Source organism: Maniola hyperantus, chromosome 23 (genome assembly GCF_902806685.2).
Source record: "Maniola hyperantus chromosome 23, iAphHyp1.2, whole genome shotgun sequence".
Lineage (NCBI taxonomy): Eukaryota > Metazoa > Arthropoda > Insecta > Lepidoptera > Nymphalidae > Maniola > Maniola hyperantus.
In genome coordinates, this window is record NC_048558.1 from 1,211,247 (window position 1) to 1,228,852 (window position 17,606).

Sequence of the window (17,606 nt, forward strand, 5' to 3'; positions counted from 1 at the left end):
TACCCATGCCAAAAATCACGTCAATATGTTGCACCGTTGCGACGCGATTGAAGGACAAACCAACAAACAAACACACTTTCGCATTTATAATAAGGGTACTGATATGAATTTATTTGACAGATTGCATGTCTCGCGTACCTAAATCATGTACCTAACAGGAGCAAAGTAAACTAGGTTATGATAGCTCATTACGGGTGATGCATCTAGATCTAGGTTCTAGCCACTAAATTATAACGGAGATAAATTTAGGCACAATTCGGGACGGCTATTCAGATCGACATCTGTGACCTCAATCGTTACGGTGTGATATTAGATAAGGTACCTGTAATACGCGACAGGTAGAGATGGCAATCGGGGAGGGAATACCCCGCACATCCGCACAGGACTGTGCTAACCCGGTGCGGGCGATTGCCTCATACCCTGATTGCCATCTCGACCTGTCGTGTACTATCCCTACAAAAGATTAGAGAAGATTATGATCCACCCATCGCCGGCTCTCTGCAGAGCAAGGGTCTCCTCTCAGAGTGAGAAGGGTTTGGCCATAGTCTACCACGCTGGCCATGTGCGGATTGGTAGACTTCACACACCTTTGAGAACATTATGGAGGCATAACTCTCAGGCATGCAGGTTTCCTCGCGATGTTTTCCTTCACCGTTAAAGCAAGTGATATTTAATGACTTAAAAACGCACATAACTCTGAAAAGTTAGAGGTGCGTGCCCGGGATCGAACCTCCAACCTCCGAGTAGAAGGCGGACGTCCTAACAATATTCCCCTTTCCTCTCCAACTAAGCGTCAAGCTTGTGCTAGGAGTAGGTACGACAATAGTGCAACGGGCGGGGTTTGAACCGTCGACCTTTCGGTTTTCAGTCCACTCCTTTACCGGTTGAGCTATTGAGGCTCATAATATAATATAAAATATATAATATAATATAAAATCAAAAATCTAAATATATAAAAGGAAAAGGTGACTGACTGACTGACTGACTGACTGACTGACTAACTGATCTGTCAACGCACAGCTCAAACTACTGGACGGATCGGGCTGAAATTTGGCATGCAGGTAGCTATTATGATGTAGGCATCCGCTAAGAAAGGATTTTTGAAAATTCAACCCTTAAGGGGGGGAAATAGGGGTTTGAAATTTGTGTAGTCCACGCGGACGAAGTCGCGAGCATAAGCTAGTATAATATAAAATCAAAAATAACTTTCATGGACTCAGAAATTCGATAATCTTTCGAAAACATGGGGTTATTTATCGGACAAACAAATTCCTGAAAGGCCGGCAACGCATTGGTGGTTCCTCTTTACTGCAAATATTCATGGGCGGCGGTAATCACTTAGGTAACATCAGGTGACCCGTCTGCTCGTTTGCTCGCCATTTTTATTAAAGAAAAATTGGACCACCACCACCCGAATACCAAAACAGCTAGCTATAAATTACAATGTTGCAAGCCGCAAAGCTTGCAGGTGTGTTGCATATATTATTGAAACATGCACTAAGCTAAAACTGTACCTAACAGTTACAACATTGCGGGTACCTACTTCTGTAGGTAGATTTCGTAAAACCTGCATCAATTATGCTTATTTCAAAATAACTCATATTGCATGGCAATAACCATATTTAACCAGCTTCCTCCCCATGTTAAAGTAATGTAGCCTTCACTTAAATCATTCTTAAATAAATGGTTATTAGAGAAGTGCTACTATTCAATTAAGGAGTATCTAAAACCTTATAAGTGACTTTTTTTAATTTTAAAGAGGCGGATAAAATGTTTATATTTAATAATTTATGACTGATATGACTGACTCATTGATATGGATATGACCTTAACTATTGTGGTGTTATTCTAGGATTGTTATTTCTATTTTTTAACTGAAGAACATGTATACTTCTTTTTTTTTTTTTTTTAATAATTATTATTGACATTGACATGGGTTTTTTATATTTGAATAAAATCAAATTGTTAACATTAGGTACTTTCTAGATAGATACATTTAAATATAAATAAGTTAAGTAGATTATTGATTGTTAATTTTCACACTTTATTATTCTATGATAATGTAGTTACTATAATAAGTTGCACACCAAATTATTGGTTGAATGTCAAGGGCTCAAAATAGATTTAAGACCAAATTGTACCACATTCTGGCAAATAAAAAACTATTTCTATTTCTATTTCTAATCATTATTACAATCTTAATTGTTTTGATTGGCTGAATGTGTGATTCTTGATGCAACAATGCATAGTAGCCAATAGTGAGCGAACGTCAACCAATCAGAGGTGATTGCGATCGTGACATTGTAGCTGTCACTACAGCATGTCACTCTACCGCAATCGAGCAGCTGTTGTATACAGTCTGTAAACTGACATGACATAAATGTGTCGAAGAACTTTTCGACCTGGTTCCTCCTTCACCCTTCTACTATCGTACCGCAAGGCATCGCCAAGGTCTGCACCCGTACGTAGTCGAAATTTCACGGATACGTACGAAGCGATTTGCCTCCACATTTCTAATTCGAACCGCTAAGATTTGGAACACCCTTCCAGCATCAGTTTTCCCCTCCAATTATAATATGGGTACCTTCAAGTCAAGATTGAATAGGCATCTTCTAGGCAAGCGCGCTCCATCTTAGGCTGCATCATCACTTGCTATCATGTCTGATTGCAGCCAAGCGCTAGTCTATAAATTTAAAAAAAAAGTCATAAAGGACGTCAAACTAGGCTCGAATAGTGTGGTCGAATGCAGAACTACTTATCGTATCACGAACTTGAATCATTTACGGAATCTCGATATTCGAGAGCGCGTACCGGTAAGCGCAGTGTGGGACGACCTCCAGCCCGCTGGACCGATGACCTAAAGAAGGTGGTGGGGAGCGGATGAGGAAGGCGGAGGGCCGTGTATGATGGCGCGCTCTTGGAAAGGTTTATGTCCAGCAGGGGACGCAAACAGGCTGATGGATTAGATTGGATTGAAGTCCCGCGGCCACTTCGAAGAATCACTCATACGAACCGAATAGGCATGAGTGCACAAAGGCCCTTAAACGCAGTTCTTTGTCCTCTGCCATTTTTGTCCTCCGCGGACAAATAGTCCCTTGTTTCTGCATACCTAACCCTTCACTAACAAAATCTATCGCTGGACGCCTAAGCCCGTATCTGTTAGGGCGTTTGAGCACTCATCTGTGATTTTACGCATCCGTAAAAAAAATACGTAATTGTATGAGCTCCACTTCGAAGAATCACGGATACGAATCGAATACTGATGGGTGTACAAACGCCCGCAGCGCGTTTGTGCACTCATCCGTATTCGGTTCGTATCCGTGATTCTTCCAAGTGGCCGACATACAAATACGTACCTAATCATTCGATACGTATTTTTACGAAATCCGTGATTTCCGGATGAGTGCACAAACGCCCTAAGTGTAGAAATCACGTGACGCCATGTTTGTTATCGCAAAGCTGCGCACGCGTTTACGATTGCGCGCAACAACTTCGCGGGCACAAACAAACCGACATAATTTATACGACGCCTTTATGCTAACACAATATACATGGAAAATGTTATTAAACGGTATAAAATACGAGTTCTAGTTTCATCTTGAACTAGCTAACCCGCCCGGCTTCGCTCGAGTAGAATTTCCGAAAGTCAGTGAGGGGGTTGCGACGTTATTGAAGGACAAACCAATAAACCATTAAACAAACATTACGTGTGCGTAATGACGGAGGGATGGACGTACAGCAGAGGCTTAGTAATTGGGTCCCTCTGGCACTCTTAGAGTACGGAACCCTAAAAAAACCGGCCAAGTGCGATTCAGGCTCGCGCACCGAGGATTCCGTACTACAGTCCTATTTTTTCCACATTTTGCACGATTATTCAAAAATTATGATTCATAAAAATAAAAATAAAACTGATTTAGAATACACAAGTCCTTTCATATTATGATACCTCACTTGATATAGTTATCTTAATTCGAAAATTGAAAATACTAATTATTAGTTCATGACCACAATTTAATTATTTGTGTGATGTAACCACAAATTCACCGATTTCAGATTTTTCCCCTTATGTCTGCTATAAGACCCTACCTACCTGCCAAATTTCATGATTCTAAGTCAACGGAAAGTAGGTACCCTGTAGGCTTCTTGACAGACCGACAGACAGACAGATAACAAAGTGATCCTATAAGGGGGAACCCTTACTTTAAACGAAACCTAAAAAGCAAGGATTCATAAACAGTGACACATAGACAAAAACTACAACAATGTTTGAGATAGTTTCTTTTGGCAAGAAGCATAGGGTTAGAACTGTCTTACGCATTAGCGCATGATCACAGTAAAGACTTTTTGTTTCACGTCCTTTAAAACTAAAAGAGACGAATCTAATTTAGCTTGCGAGCGAATGAGATAATTTTTTTTGAAGTGTTTCGTATTATTTCGTCTTAATCTCGTGTCATTTGTTGACTTTAAAAAGTTAAATTGTTTTAAGTACTAACTAGATGATGCCCGCGACTTCATCCGCGTGGATCTAGGTTTTTAAAAATGCCATGGGAACTCTTTGATTTTCCAGGATGAAAGTAGCCTATGTCCTTCTTCGGGATGCAATCTATCGCTGTAATTACGTCAAAATCGATTGGATGGATAGGACGTGAAAGGCTAGCAGACTGACAGGCAGACGGACAGACAGACACACTTTCGCATTTATAATATTAGTAAGTATGGATTTTGCTTGCCTGATTAGATAAGGTAAAAAATTTTACTAGACAGTAAGTAACAACATCTCATTGTAAAAAATGTTTCTGCAAATAAAGAATCTTGAATCTTGAATCTTGGTAGTCCGTGAAATTCTGTTCCTCGTTTTTTGTTTTGTTCCTAGGTTTCAGCAACTTTCTGGCTCGCGACATATCTCTAGTGTGCTTTTGCACTAAAGTTGACTCAATTAATGAGGATATAGCTTCGGTATAGTTTATTTCGTTTCGACGCCAAGTTAGCGATATGTTGGATAGACGCCAACTACGTAAAAGTTATAGTGAAAGTCAACAACGATAGTTAGAACTTTGATGATTTCTTTGATGCAGTAATGGAATGTCCCTGATTCGATTACCAAGCCGGCACAGATGGGAATTGAATCTGTAATAGGTAGTGAGATGACGTCATTTATGTTTGCAGACGAGCCGGTTACTCATCAAGGTGTATTTGTTTGTTTATTGGTTAAATTCACGCTGCAACGATGCAATGCATAGACGTGGACGATGGAAGTTTTTGGATGTAGTTAAAGACCTGGAGAGCGACATAGCCACAGGCTACTTTTTATCCCGAAAAATCAAAGCATTTCCAGGGGATTCTTGAAAACTTAAATCTACGCAAACGAAGTCGTGAACATTACTCAGTAAGTTATAAGTTGAAAGAAAAACGTTAAATTTATAAATTGTGTTACACATCACGTTTTTTACATAAAGATTTGTTTTCTGGCGCTTTCTATTGCTACGGCGGTTGCTATACAACTTATTGTCTCGCAGCAAATAGCTAGTGTGCTTTTTCACTAAAGTTGAGTCAATTAATGAGGATATAGCTTCGGTATAGTTTATTTAGTTTCGACGCCGAGTTAGCGATATGTTGGACAGACGCCAACTACGTGAAAGTTATAGGGCAAAAACGAAAGTTATAACTTTGATAATTTCTTTGATGCAGTAATGGAAAGTCCCTGACATCAGGGACGTTTTTTAGGGTTCCGTACCTCAAAAGAAAAAACGGAACCCTTATAGAATCACTTTGTTGTCTGTCTGTCTGTCTGTCGGTCTGTCAAGAAATCTACAGGGTACTTCCCGTTGACCTAGAATCATGAAATTTAGCAGGTAGGTGGGTCTTATAGCTGGCTGGCTTTAGGGGAAAAATCTGAAAACCGTGAATTTGTGGACCAAAAAATATTATTATAGAACTATATTAACTCTTGTATACATAATATATTCGGTAATAAATTAAATTATTTTTCAATTTTTAGTGTTTGTGTATCGAAGTCGGTTTTTATTTTTTTTGTAATTATTGTTAAAGTATTTTTAAGTACTTAGTATTTTTTCACAAAGTGGAATTATAGTTTAATTTAGCTAAAACGCGAAACGTAGTGAGTGCACTTCGGCCGTTGCTGTAGTGTGTCGAGTACACTTGATCATCAAATTGCCGCTGAAATAAAAGTGGGAGCCACACTGTGAGCTAAGCTAACTTAACTTAACTTAGCTCACATAGCATACCTTCAAAGCAAGATTAATACTAGCTTATGCTCGCGACTTTGTCGGCGTGGACTATACAAATTTCACACCCGTATTTCACCCCCTTATGGGTTGAATTTTCAAAAACCCTTAGCGGATTCCCATATGATGTTTTGTCGGTCTCAACGACCGAGACAGTGCTCTACAAATCTGCTATCTCACATAAAGGTCACATTACTTTCGGCCGCGTACTGTACCACCCTACCAGCAAAGCCGTGCCGCCAAGCGATTTAGCGTTCCGGTACGATGCCGTGTAGAAACCAACCATGGGTTTATTACAATCTGCCATACCCCTTCCAGGTTAGCCCTTTGCATCTTAGATTGCATCGTCACTTACCACCAGGTGAGATTTTTAATGTATTAATCTGGATGTTCTCCTTGATTACAGGTACGGTGACATGGTCCCTGGCACAATAGCCGGCAAGATCGTCGGAGGTGTTTGCTCTCTTTCTGGCGTGCTGGTGATCGCTCTACCCGTCCCTGTCATCGTGTCCAACTTCTCGCGCATCTACCACCAGAACCAGAGGGCTGATAAGAGGAAGGCGCAACGGGTAAGCTGGATTTTTGGAGATATAATAACTCCATATTTTGACGACCTCCCTGGCGCAGTGGTAAGCGCTGTGGTCTTATTAGTGGGAGGTCCCGGGTTCGATTCCTGGCAGGGATTTGGAATTTTATAATTTCTAAATTTCTGGTCTGGTCTGGAGGCCTCGGCCGTGGCTAGTTACCACCCTACCGGCAAAGCCGTGCCGCCAAGCGATTTAGATGCCGTGTAGAAACCAAAGGTGTATGGGTTTAATAAAAACTGCCATACTCCTTCCAGGTTAGCCCGCTCCCACCTTAGACTGCATCGTCACTTACCATCAGGTGAGATTGCAGTCAAGGGCTAACTATTGTATCTGAATAAAAAATAAATAAATAAAAAATATACTTCGCCAGCTTGGTAGGAGACCCGTCCTTTGTAGTGAGCCAGCGATGGGTTGTTCATGATTATGATGATGATGATGATGATCTCCTTCTTCTTCTTCCTACCCTTTGTTCCGGTAGATATATAGAGTCGGCTAGTCGGCGGTTCCGGACATAATAGAGTCGGCTAGTCTAAATATATAAAATACTAGCTTATCCCTGCGACTTCGTCCTCGTGGACTGTACAAATTTCGAACTCCTATTTTACCCCCTTAGGGGTTGAATTTTCAAAATCCAAATCAAGAGTGAATAGGCATCTTCTAGGTAAACGCGTCCCATCTTAGGCCACATCATCACTTCCCATCAGGTGTGATTGTGGTCAAGCGTATACCTATAATGAATAAAATAAAAAAACTTTTCTTAGCGGGTGTCTACATTATAATAGCTATGTGCATGCCAAATTTCAGCCCGATCCGTCCAGTAGATTGAGCTCAGCCGGTTCCACAGATGATAATATACTGTAGTGCGACAAGGGCTCTCTTGGCACCTTGAATGACATTGACAGGTGGCGCTGTTGGAGAACAAAGGCTTAGAATATTCAAACAAGAATAAAGGACACCTGACGGCAACGTTGGTTCCGATTTTCGCCACGCGCCAAAGATAGCCTTGTCGCACTGTACCTCTATGGCCGGCAGGGTGATTACGTATCTCGCGACAGACTTGCGACAGACGTAAACCTTGCGATCATTGCTGTCAAATGTCCGGCTAGAGAGAGACAGCAATAGACAGCAAAATAAGAAGAAGAGAGACAGCAAATGAACTGTCCGATTGCTACTGCTGTCGCGTTGCTGTTGCTACTGCAAAGTTTTACGTAATCACCCGCGGTCCGCTTATGCGCCATCTGTCGGGATAAATTGGCAGTGTGGTTCCACGTTGTTTAATCACTAATTTCTCATTCCAGAAAGCGCGTCTCGCACGCATCCGTATCGCCAAGGCCTCATCAGGAGCTGCCTTCGTCTCCAAGAAGAAGGCAGCCGAAGCGCGCCTCGCCGCCCAGGAGTCTGGCGTGGAGCTGGATGACGCTGGGCGGGACGAGGACATCTTCGAGTTGCAGCATCACCATCTGTTGAGGTGTTTGGAGCGTACTACGGTGGGTGATTAGGTGGTTTGACCAGAAATCCGCTTCGATTCCTTAGCAGATAGGTTTTAATACATGAATCTAATAGACCCCTAAGGTCTAGTCTTGGTCATAGACTGAGTTTTCATTGACAGGTTTAGTAACTTCTGCAATTTCTGGCAAAAGGTTTTTACACTGTGCATTCACTCGCACCAAGTAAGTTTTGCATACGTATTAAAAACTTGCTCAAATTGGCATTGACCTGTCACCAGACTAAAGAGTGGTTGCTAAAGAGTGGTTGAGCTGCTCGATTGCGGGAAAACTGCATCAATCATTATTACAATCGCAATCGTTGTGATTTGCTGAATTTATGGTATTCTTGTTGCAACAATAGGTACATTATAGCCAGTAAACGAGCATCAACCAATCAGAGGTGATTGCGATCGTGACATTGTAGCTGTCAGTCTACCGCAATAGAGCCGCAGGTTTCCGGTACTGACAGATCAGTGCGGATCGGTACCGGTAAAATTGCCTTATGTTATCTTATACGGTATACCACAGACCACCTATACCTAGATGCTAATAGCCGGACACCACCGATCGCCAAGCTTCAGGCAGTTGCTTCGCATAAAAGTTGGCCCACGCCCGTTCGGTACCCTCATTCCGTATATTGTCTTGATTCCGTGACTTTTGAGTCCACCAATCACTACAAAGCATTCTCCCCTGTCCCCCGCCAACTTCGGCAAGCTACGGGAGTTCGGAACAGCTCGGACCGTGATCGTGGACCAGTGGGTGTTTGAGGAAGGATCCGGACCGCGGGGCACGCGGGGATCTGCGTGTTGTGTACGTCTGCCCCAGAAAGGGGAGAAAGACCAATTAGGGACAAGGACAGGAAAGAAAGAATTTGTAGGGAGTCAAGAAGGCGCCCCGGGAAAGAGCCACCGAGCAAGTACCGAAGGGCGCCCTCCCGCGTTTCGGCCCATATAACCGCGAGGTTGGTGGGGCCATGGGAGGTGGTGGGTTGTCCCCCGCCAACATTTTACTCTTGAGGTTGAATTATCTGTGGGTGGGTGAGGTTGTTTTATCTACAAAAATCGAATCGTTGATCGCAAAGAGCGATACACTGTCAATTCATCGTTACGACATTCATGATTGCATGGGTTATTGTTGCGATTCCCAATATCGTCTTCGATTAAGTAAAATACTATCGATCTTGAAATACACTATCGATTTGTCGTTTCGATCGGTCTGAAACGACGGATCGTAAAGATCAATCGTACCGTATATGTTGCCCTACCTATTACCTGTCTCTTTATTTAAGAGCTCATAAGGCCCCTATCCCACTGGCGTTATGAGAGCGTTATCGTTTCTTCAATGTCTGCAATGTCTACGCAGCGACAATGTTGAGAGTCTCTAATGACAACGCTGCGCAGACATTGGAGAAACGCCACCGCTCGCATAACGCCAGTGGGATTGAGCTATTTTACCAGCATCGATCGGTACCTGGGCACCTACCTGTCGGTACCGGAAACCTGGTTCTTTATGCCAGCACCCATGCCAGAGACTTCTGCAAAATGGCAAGAAAACTTGCACTTGCCAATGACCACTCAGCCATAGACCAAACCTTCAAACATTTTTTTAATCAAAGGTAGTTAAGTAGCCAAATCTCTCAAAATAGAAACTTGGCTTTTAAATAACAATGATATTTTAAGGGCCAGTTTGCACGTCAGAGGTTTAAAGTAATGTTACCGTTAAAATTAAAGCTCACTACAAAACAAGTGAGTTGTACAAGTCAGTATTCGTAGGTTGAGCAAAATTTCAAAATAAATTAGAGAACACTGATTTGTGCAGCCATAAGAAGCGTCTACTTCAAGTTGTAGTGTTCAAATTTAACTATAACTGTAACCTAGCATACCTACAGTACGTGGCCGAAAGTAATGTACATCGGCCTTTAGAATGACATTTCGGCTTTGTAGAGCGTTTTCTCTGTCACTCATACCAATATGACGTTTTGTCGGTCTCAACGACAGAAACAGTGCTCTACAAATCATCGATCGTACATTACTTTCGGGCGCGTAATGTACGTTATAGGTCTGCGTGACCTAAGTAGCTCTTATCCGTGACTTAAGTAGTTAATTTTATACACCATACAAAAATAGCACAGATACAGGTATGCCGTACGATACCACAGATACGGTTGGTAGGTTATTTACGCGGGTTTAGATTATACGAGCAGTAAAATAATATATTCGTGAATTCAGTTAGTGAAGCCTAAGTCTATTATTGCACGGCGTGAATAGCACTCACAATCTCACTCGCGACGTGCAATAATGGACAACTTAAGTCACACGTATCGTAATGTTCTATTAAGCACCTAATGTGCAATTGGCCTTTAGATGTAGATTACTCAGTTTTAGGATGATATATCTCAAAGCTAATGGATCAAATTAATAGGTACTATTAGAGTATGAATGGATGATGGATACATCTATTGAAGTCACCATTAAGTCACCGTTAAATTAGATCATTGGTGACAAAGGAATGCAAATATTGAAGGTGTTTCACAATTATGGTGGGTTTAATTAACTTACAGCTTTCAAGAATTAATATTCATTGCTTTTCTTATACACCTTCTAAATTTTTCCGAACTATCATAATAATCAGAGAGCCTCAATAGCTCAACCGGTATAGGAGTGGACTGAAAACCGAAAGGTCGACGGTTCAAACCCCGCCAGTTGCACTATTGTCGTACCTACTCCTAGCACAAGCTTGACGCTTAGTTGGAGAGGAAAGGGGAATATTAGTCATTTAACATGGCTAATATTCTTAAAAAAAAAAAAAACAGTGTAGACTGAGCAACGAACTTCACACCTACTTCTCCCAACATTAATTATAGATATCGACCTTATTCAATTTAAATAGAGTTGTTAATAGTATGTTATTTGTAGATAGGTACCTACCTAAGTAGAAAAAAAACCGAAAGTAGAAATTTTAATTTAAGCATGCAAACAGTCGCTCAGTGTACGCTAACCCTTAAATTTAGAAAAAGCTGAAATAATTTTTTTTCCTATCCACGGCCAAAATAGTACAATAAAATAAAATAAGCATGACATTTCAAATTATTTATCAATTTTAAACACAGATTTTAAATTAAATATTTTATCTAATATTATTCTTCCAAAAAAAATCTTACCATTTCCATTGTTGAAGTAAAACTTTCGGCGGGACTTTTTTCGGACAGAAGTAACGTACATCACTTCCACCTAAAATGGTTGCCAAACAAATCAGCTGTTTTGAAGTCGCCATCTTGTATAGTGCGACAAGGCTATCTTGGCGCGTGGCGAAAATCGGAACTAACGTTGCCGTCAAGTGTCCTCTTAGTTCTTGTTTGAATATTCGTAAGCCTTTGTTCTCCAACAGCGCCCCCCTGTCAATGTCACTCAAGTGCCAAGAGAGCCTTGTCGCTGTATACCAAGATCGATAGCTCTCTCTTTCTGAACTAACTTCATGTTAATGATAAATACTTTTTGCCAACTTATTTTCAAAAAATGTAATGTAAGTTTAGTTTTACTTCAACTGTGCGTAACACTGATATGAAATAATACTTTTTACATAGTACGCTAGATCTGCGTTTGACGATGTGTTTTTAAAGCAACTTGATTATTGCCATTTTGAATTCACAATACTCTCATTTTGTATGGCACATCATATCTAGGGTACTTTGTAAATGTATTAATATATATCTATGGTGCGTGATGATTACAGTATTGCCACTTTTATAAATTGCATCGGTATATCGATTAAAACAGAATATACACCAATGAAATACACATCTTATTGCTTGGTGTTAAGATTTTAAACACAAGAACAAGAAAGACTCGTGCAGCGTGCTATCTCGCTCATGATTCGCGCGTACAAAACATGGCGCGCAGTCAACAACCAATAGCAGACGGCCGCGAGCTATGCTTGGCTGAAATATTTTTGCGCCATTCAAAAATAAGATTTCTGCGCAGGTGCAATGGCATTACTTATAAAAGTGGTAGTACTAATACACGCACTCATTTTTTACACCTAAGCTAGAAACATCAGCATTTGATATTTGAATGCCATTTTCTTTTTCTGCAGATGATAGATGACGTAAGAAAATTCGACTGCTACGTGGAGGTAGTATATGGAAAATAATTTAATCAGGCAAATTAAAAATTATTTTCCGATCGTTTTAAAGTTTTTTTAATATAGAAAATCCCTTTTGGCACACGATTGCGGTAGACATTCAAATATATCACTACCCATATTATATATTTTTTTAAATTCAGATACAAGTTAGCCCATGACTGTAATCTCATCTGGTGGTAAGTGACGATGCAGTCTAAGATGGAAGCGGGCTAACCTGGAAGGGCAGTTTTTTTTAATAAACCCATTACACGGCATCGTACCGAAACGCTCAATCGCTTTGCGGCACGGCTTTGCCGGTAGGGTAACTAGCCACGGCCGAGACCTCCCAGACCAGAGATAAAGAAATAATAAAATTCCAAATCCCTGCCAGGAATCGAACTCGGGACCTCCCACTAATAAGACCACTGCGCCAGGGAGGTCGTCAAAACATAAATGCGAAAGTGTGTTTGTTTTTCTTCAACCATGCTGTAACCAAGCAACGGATCAGCGTGATTTTTTGTATTGATATAGTTAAAGATCTGGAGAGTGACCACTTTTATCCCGGAAAATCAAAAAAATACGGGATTTTAAGAACGTAAATCAGCGCTGATGAAGTCGCAGGCATCAGCTTTCAGCTAGTCAGTACCCTTATTATAAATGCGAAAGTGTGTTTGTTTGTTGGTTTATTGGTTTGTTGATTTGTCCTTGAATCACGTCGCAACGGTGCAACGGATTGACGTGATTTTTTGCATGGGTATTGACATAGGTTACTTTTTATCCCGGAAAATGCAAGAGTTCCCACGGGATTTTTAAAAAACCTAATTCCACGCAAACGAAGTCGCGGGCATCAGCTAGTAATAAATAAGTTGTGTTTTTTTTCCCCGGAATGTGGGTACCTACTGCAGTTAGACTTATATATTAATATCTTAATTGAATCACTTCATACATTCTACCGTCATGTGTGCAAATTGTAATAGCTATCTTCACTATCCCAAACAAGTCCTTACGTATAACTTTTTGGAGTTATGTGCGTTTTTAAGCAGTTAAATATCACTTGCTTTAACAGTGAAGGAAAACATCGCGAGGAAAGCTGCATGCCTAAGAATTTTGTATAATGTTCCCCGAAATGTGTAGTCTGCCAATCTGCACTTGGCCAGCGTGGGGGACTATGGCCAAACCCTTCTCATTCTGAAAGAAAAGCCGTGCTCAGTAGTGAGCCGACAGTGGATTGTTGATGATGAATAATAAAATGTTGTGCTAATTGCTAAAATATTGTGCCAAAAGTGACTTTCTATCTGAAAAAGACTATAGATGTTTGAAATGATGGAAATTTGAAGGGCTAATATAATGAACCATGTGCGTTCTTGCAGGACCGGGAGTTTGTAGAGATGGAGAACCCCTACAACGGGGCAGCGAAGCGGCCGGGCTCCCCGTCGCCACTCGCCTCGCCCGCGCACTCCGGGCGAGCGCCTGCGCTGCTCGCCTGCTGTGCGCGGTGCGGCTGCTGCCCACAGAAGTATCAGGTGAGATCTCTCTCTGCGTCGTGTTGCTGATGGAGAACCCCTACCGCACTCCGGGCGAGCGCCTGCGCTGCTCGCCTGCTGTGCGCGGTGCGGCTGCTGCCCACAGAAGTATCAGGTGAGATCTCTCTCTGCGTCGTGTTGCTGATGGAGAACCCCTACCGCACTCCGGGCGAGCGCCTGCGCTGCTCGCCTGCTGTGCGCGGTGCGGCTGCTGCCCACAGAAGTATCAGGTGAGATCTCTCTCTGCGTCGTGTTGCTGATGGAGAACCCCTACCGCACTCCGGGCGAGCGCCTGCGCTGCTCGCCTGCTGTGCGCGGTGCGGCTGCTGCCCACAGAAGTATCAGGTGAGATCTCTCTCTGCGTCGTGTTGCTGATGGAGAACCCCTACCGCACTCCGGGCGAGCGCCTGCGCTGCTCGCCTGCTGTGCGCGGTGCGGCTGCTGCCCACAGAAGTATCAGGTGAGATCTCTCTCTGCGTCGTGTTGCTGATGGAGAACCCCTACCGCACTCCGGGCGAGCGCCTGCGCTGCTCGCCTGCTGTGCGCGGTGCGGCTGCTGCCCACAGAAGTATCAGGTGAGATCTCTCTCTGCGTCGTGTTGCTGATGGAGAACCCCTACCGCACTCCGGGCGAGCGCCTGCGCTGCTCGCCTGCTGTGCGCGGTGCGGCTGCTGCCCACAGAAGTATCAGGTGAGATCTCTCTCTGCGTCGTGTTGCTGATGGAGAACCCCTACCGCACTCCGGGCGAGCGCCTGCGCTGCTCGCCTGCTGTGCGCGGTGCGGCTGCTGCCCACAGAAGTATCAGGTGAGATCTCTCTCTGCGTCGTGTTGCTGATGGAGAACCCCTACCGCACTCCGGGCGAGCGCCTGCGCTGCTCGCCTGCTGTGCGCGGTGCGGCTGCTGCCCACAGAAGTATCAGGTGAGATCTCTCTCTGCGTCGTGTTGCTGATGGAGAACCCCTACCGCACTCCGGGCGAGCGCCTGCACCGCTCGCCTGCTGTGCGCGGTGGTGCGGCTGCTGCCCACAGAAGTTTCAGGTGAGGTCTATTCTGCGTCGTATTGCTCATTGCTGATGGAGAACCCCTACCGCACTCCGGGCGAGCGCCTGCGCTGCTCGCCTGCTGTGCGCGGTGTGGCTGCTGCCCACAGAAGTATCAGGTGAGGTCTATTCTGCGTCGTATTGCTCATTGCTGATGGAGAACCCCTACCGCACTCCGGGCGAGTGCCTGCGCTGCTCGCCTGCTGTGCGCGGTGCGGCTGCTGCACACTCAGGTAAGGTCTCTCTCTGCGTCGTATTGCTCATTGCTGATGGAGAACCCCTACGACGCAGTGAAGCAGCCGCGGTTCTCGTCACTGCTCATGTCGCCCGCGCATATGTACTTTTTAACAATCTAAGCAACTGGTAGTGACATCTAGTAGCGTCACGTTACAGTTGACGATCTTCTACTTCTCATATCTCTATGGGGATTAGCCACGGGCCATGGCCAACTTCTGAAAGTCAATTGGGAGGACTAAGGGAGGACATTATTGCTATTATTGACATAATACACGTATATTTTAGTCATTAGATAAATATACAAAACAATGTTTTGACGACAGAAGCGCCGTCGCTCAGTACGGTGCATCAGCCCAATCGGTCTCACCACACACCCGCTGCGAGAGGTATACAAACACATAAAGCACTCATTCTGTTCGTACCAAAAAACATTTCTATGGCCAACACCTAACCACTTATCTCAAACAAAACATTACGCAAAAATGGGCATCAAAAGAATTTTTATTAAAAAAGATTTATCTGTACATCTATTCCATACTACCGTTAAATAAAATTTGGTTACATTTTATTTCACATTCGTAAAAGTAGCGTACGTTAAAAAAATTTGTTAAATTTCATATCAAATTATTAAAAGTAGCGTTGTATAGTTATTTTTTTTAATTAAGTTAATATACTAATTAATTGATCTTAATGACTTCTTGAAGTTTTGGCCATAGAAATAAATGAAAAAAAAAAACTTCCAAAATGTACGTGACCAGCCCAAATGTTGCTTATGTGGCTAGACCTCCGTGTTCTCCTTTGAGTGCTTAGAAATTGTACCTACTACCGTCATATTACATATTTATTTTTAAAAAAAGCTTTCGCCTTTTCATCGTGAGCACAAAATGTCAAAGCTATTTGTCTGCAAACCTATAAATATTGAAACGTTTCTTAACTTAGATTGCACTTTAAATTTTGATTGTTGCGTTTTTGTCATTTTTTCCATTCATATTTTTTGAATAATGTCCAAAACCTTCAGTTAATATTTGAAGTGCGTTAAAAAAAATTAAGCAATGTCTCAGTGTTTTGGTCATAATTGCACACATATTATTGTGAGTCCTGTGTTGCTAGGAGTGGCGATCGGCTGAGAGCTTGCGTTTGACCCGTACATACAAATGAAATTAAATATACATGTTATATATTATAATATCCCAGCCAGGTAAGTTTTTATTGCGACACGTGATAAATATTTTTTTATCTATTTTTCTTGCATATACTATATTTGTATCATGCTAGATTGTATTTTACTTTATAAAATTTATTTTACCTACTTTGATCTATATATATACTTTTGAATACTTCATTTTACACTGTAATTTACACAAACCAAAAACTTCTTGTAGGTACTCAATAAAAATAATTATCATCTCTTCCTTTTCGGATTTCAACTCAACAGAAAAGTAATCATATTATGTACTCCTTTTTTCCTATTATTTGTTTTTTTACTTGGTATGTATATAAAATAAAAATTTTAGTTTGTTATAAAATTTTTAGAGGACTTTTGGTTGATATTTGTAATATGTGAAAAAATGGTCACTAAAGTTATATTAAGTGAAAAAAATCAAAATTAATACACAGCTTAGTCTCCAATTGGCTCTGGCAGGTCCTGCTTTTAGATACGAGTAGAAAACGAGCTCGAAGCACTAGGAGGTACACGGCGACGTCACGACCGTCCGACACGTCAGTCTCCGCCGCCCCCAGCGAAGACCCCTTACCAGTATGTTCTTCCGATGTTACCACGCAGCGATTGTCGTGTCGTTTATGAAGAGCTTTATTTTTTACGTTTGGAGCCCAATTGTAGCTTTTCAAACTTTAACTGTGCGTAAATCTGCCATAAATATGCGGATAATAATATAATGAGATGCTAGCTCGTCTGTATTAAAAATAAAAGATTTACGCACGTTAATTTTAAACGTTACACTAGAGCCCTGATATAACTGTACACTGTAATCTGTGACACTTTTTTTGTTTTGTTTTTTATATACTTAGTTACGACTTACGGCATTGAGAAGTTGGAATATTGCTTTTGAATTGTTTTTAATATGAGTATTGAATTGTGGGATCATATCTAAATTAATTCTAATTTTTTAATTATAAGCTACTCGAGTCTAGAGTTCATAGTAGAGTTTTAAGGGCGCTTATCAAATTGTATAGAAATCTCTGAACTTAGCTAAATTGTCGAGCCTAAAATAAGTGCAGTTTTAATAATTTTTACAATGCAGGAAGTAGCATTCTTTTTAGACCTGCCAATTTAGTTTATAGATTTCTGTGCAACAGTTTTAGAGCCATTTTAAGTTAAATTCTGAGTGTTTTAATTTTTTTTAAT

At 41.8% G+C, this 17,606-nt stretch overlaps 1 protein-coding gene across 5 annotated transcripts in view; it reads left to right on the plus strand.

Moving 5' to 3' along the window:
• The window catches only part of Shal (Potassium voltage-gated channel protein Shal), a 72,908-nt gene that overhangs the window by 49,437 nt on the left and 5,865 nt on the right, over window positions 1–17,606 (plus strand). The window contains exons 2-6 of one of the 5 annotated variants that reach the window (XM_069506714.1): window positions 6,652–6,814; window positions 8,131–8,319; window positions 12,412–12,450; window positions 13,812–13,964; window positions 16,884–16,997. In XM_069506714.1, coding sequence (XP_069362815.1) covers window positions 6,652–6,814; window positions 8,131–8,319; window positions 12,412–12,450; window positions 13,812–13,964; window positions 16,884–16,997 — 658 coding nt within the window. Of the gene's footprint in view, window positions 1–6,651; window positions 6,815–8,130; window positions 8,320–12,411; window positions 12,451–13,811; window positions 13,965–15,564; window positions 15,628–16,883; window positions 16,998–17,606 lie in introns of all 5 variants that reach the window. The other 4 variants (XM_069506715.1, XM_069506716.1, XM_034980888.2 and 1 more) reach the window with 4 other exon arrangements.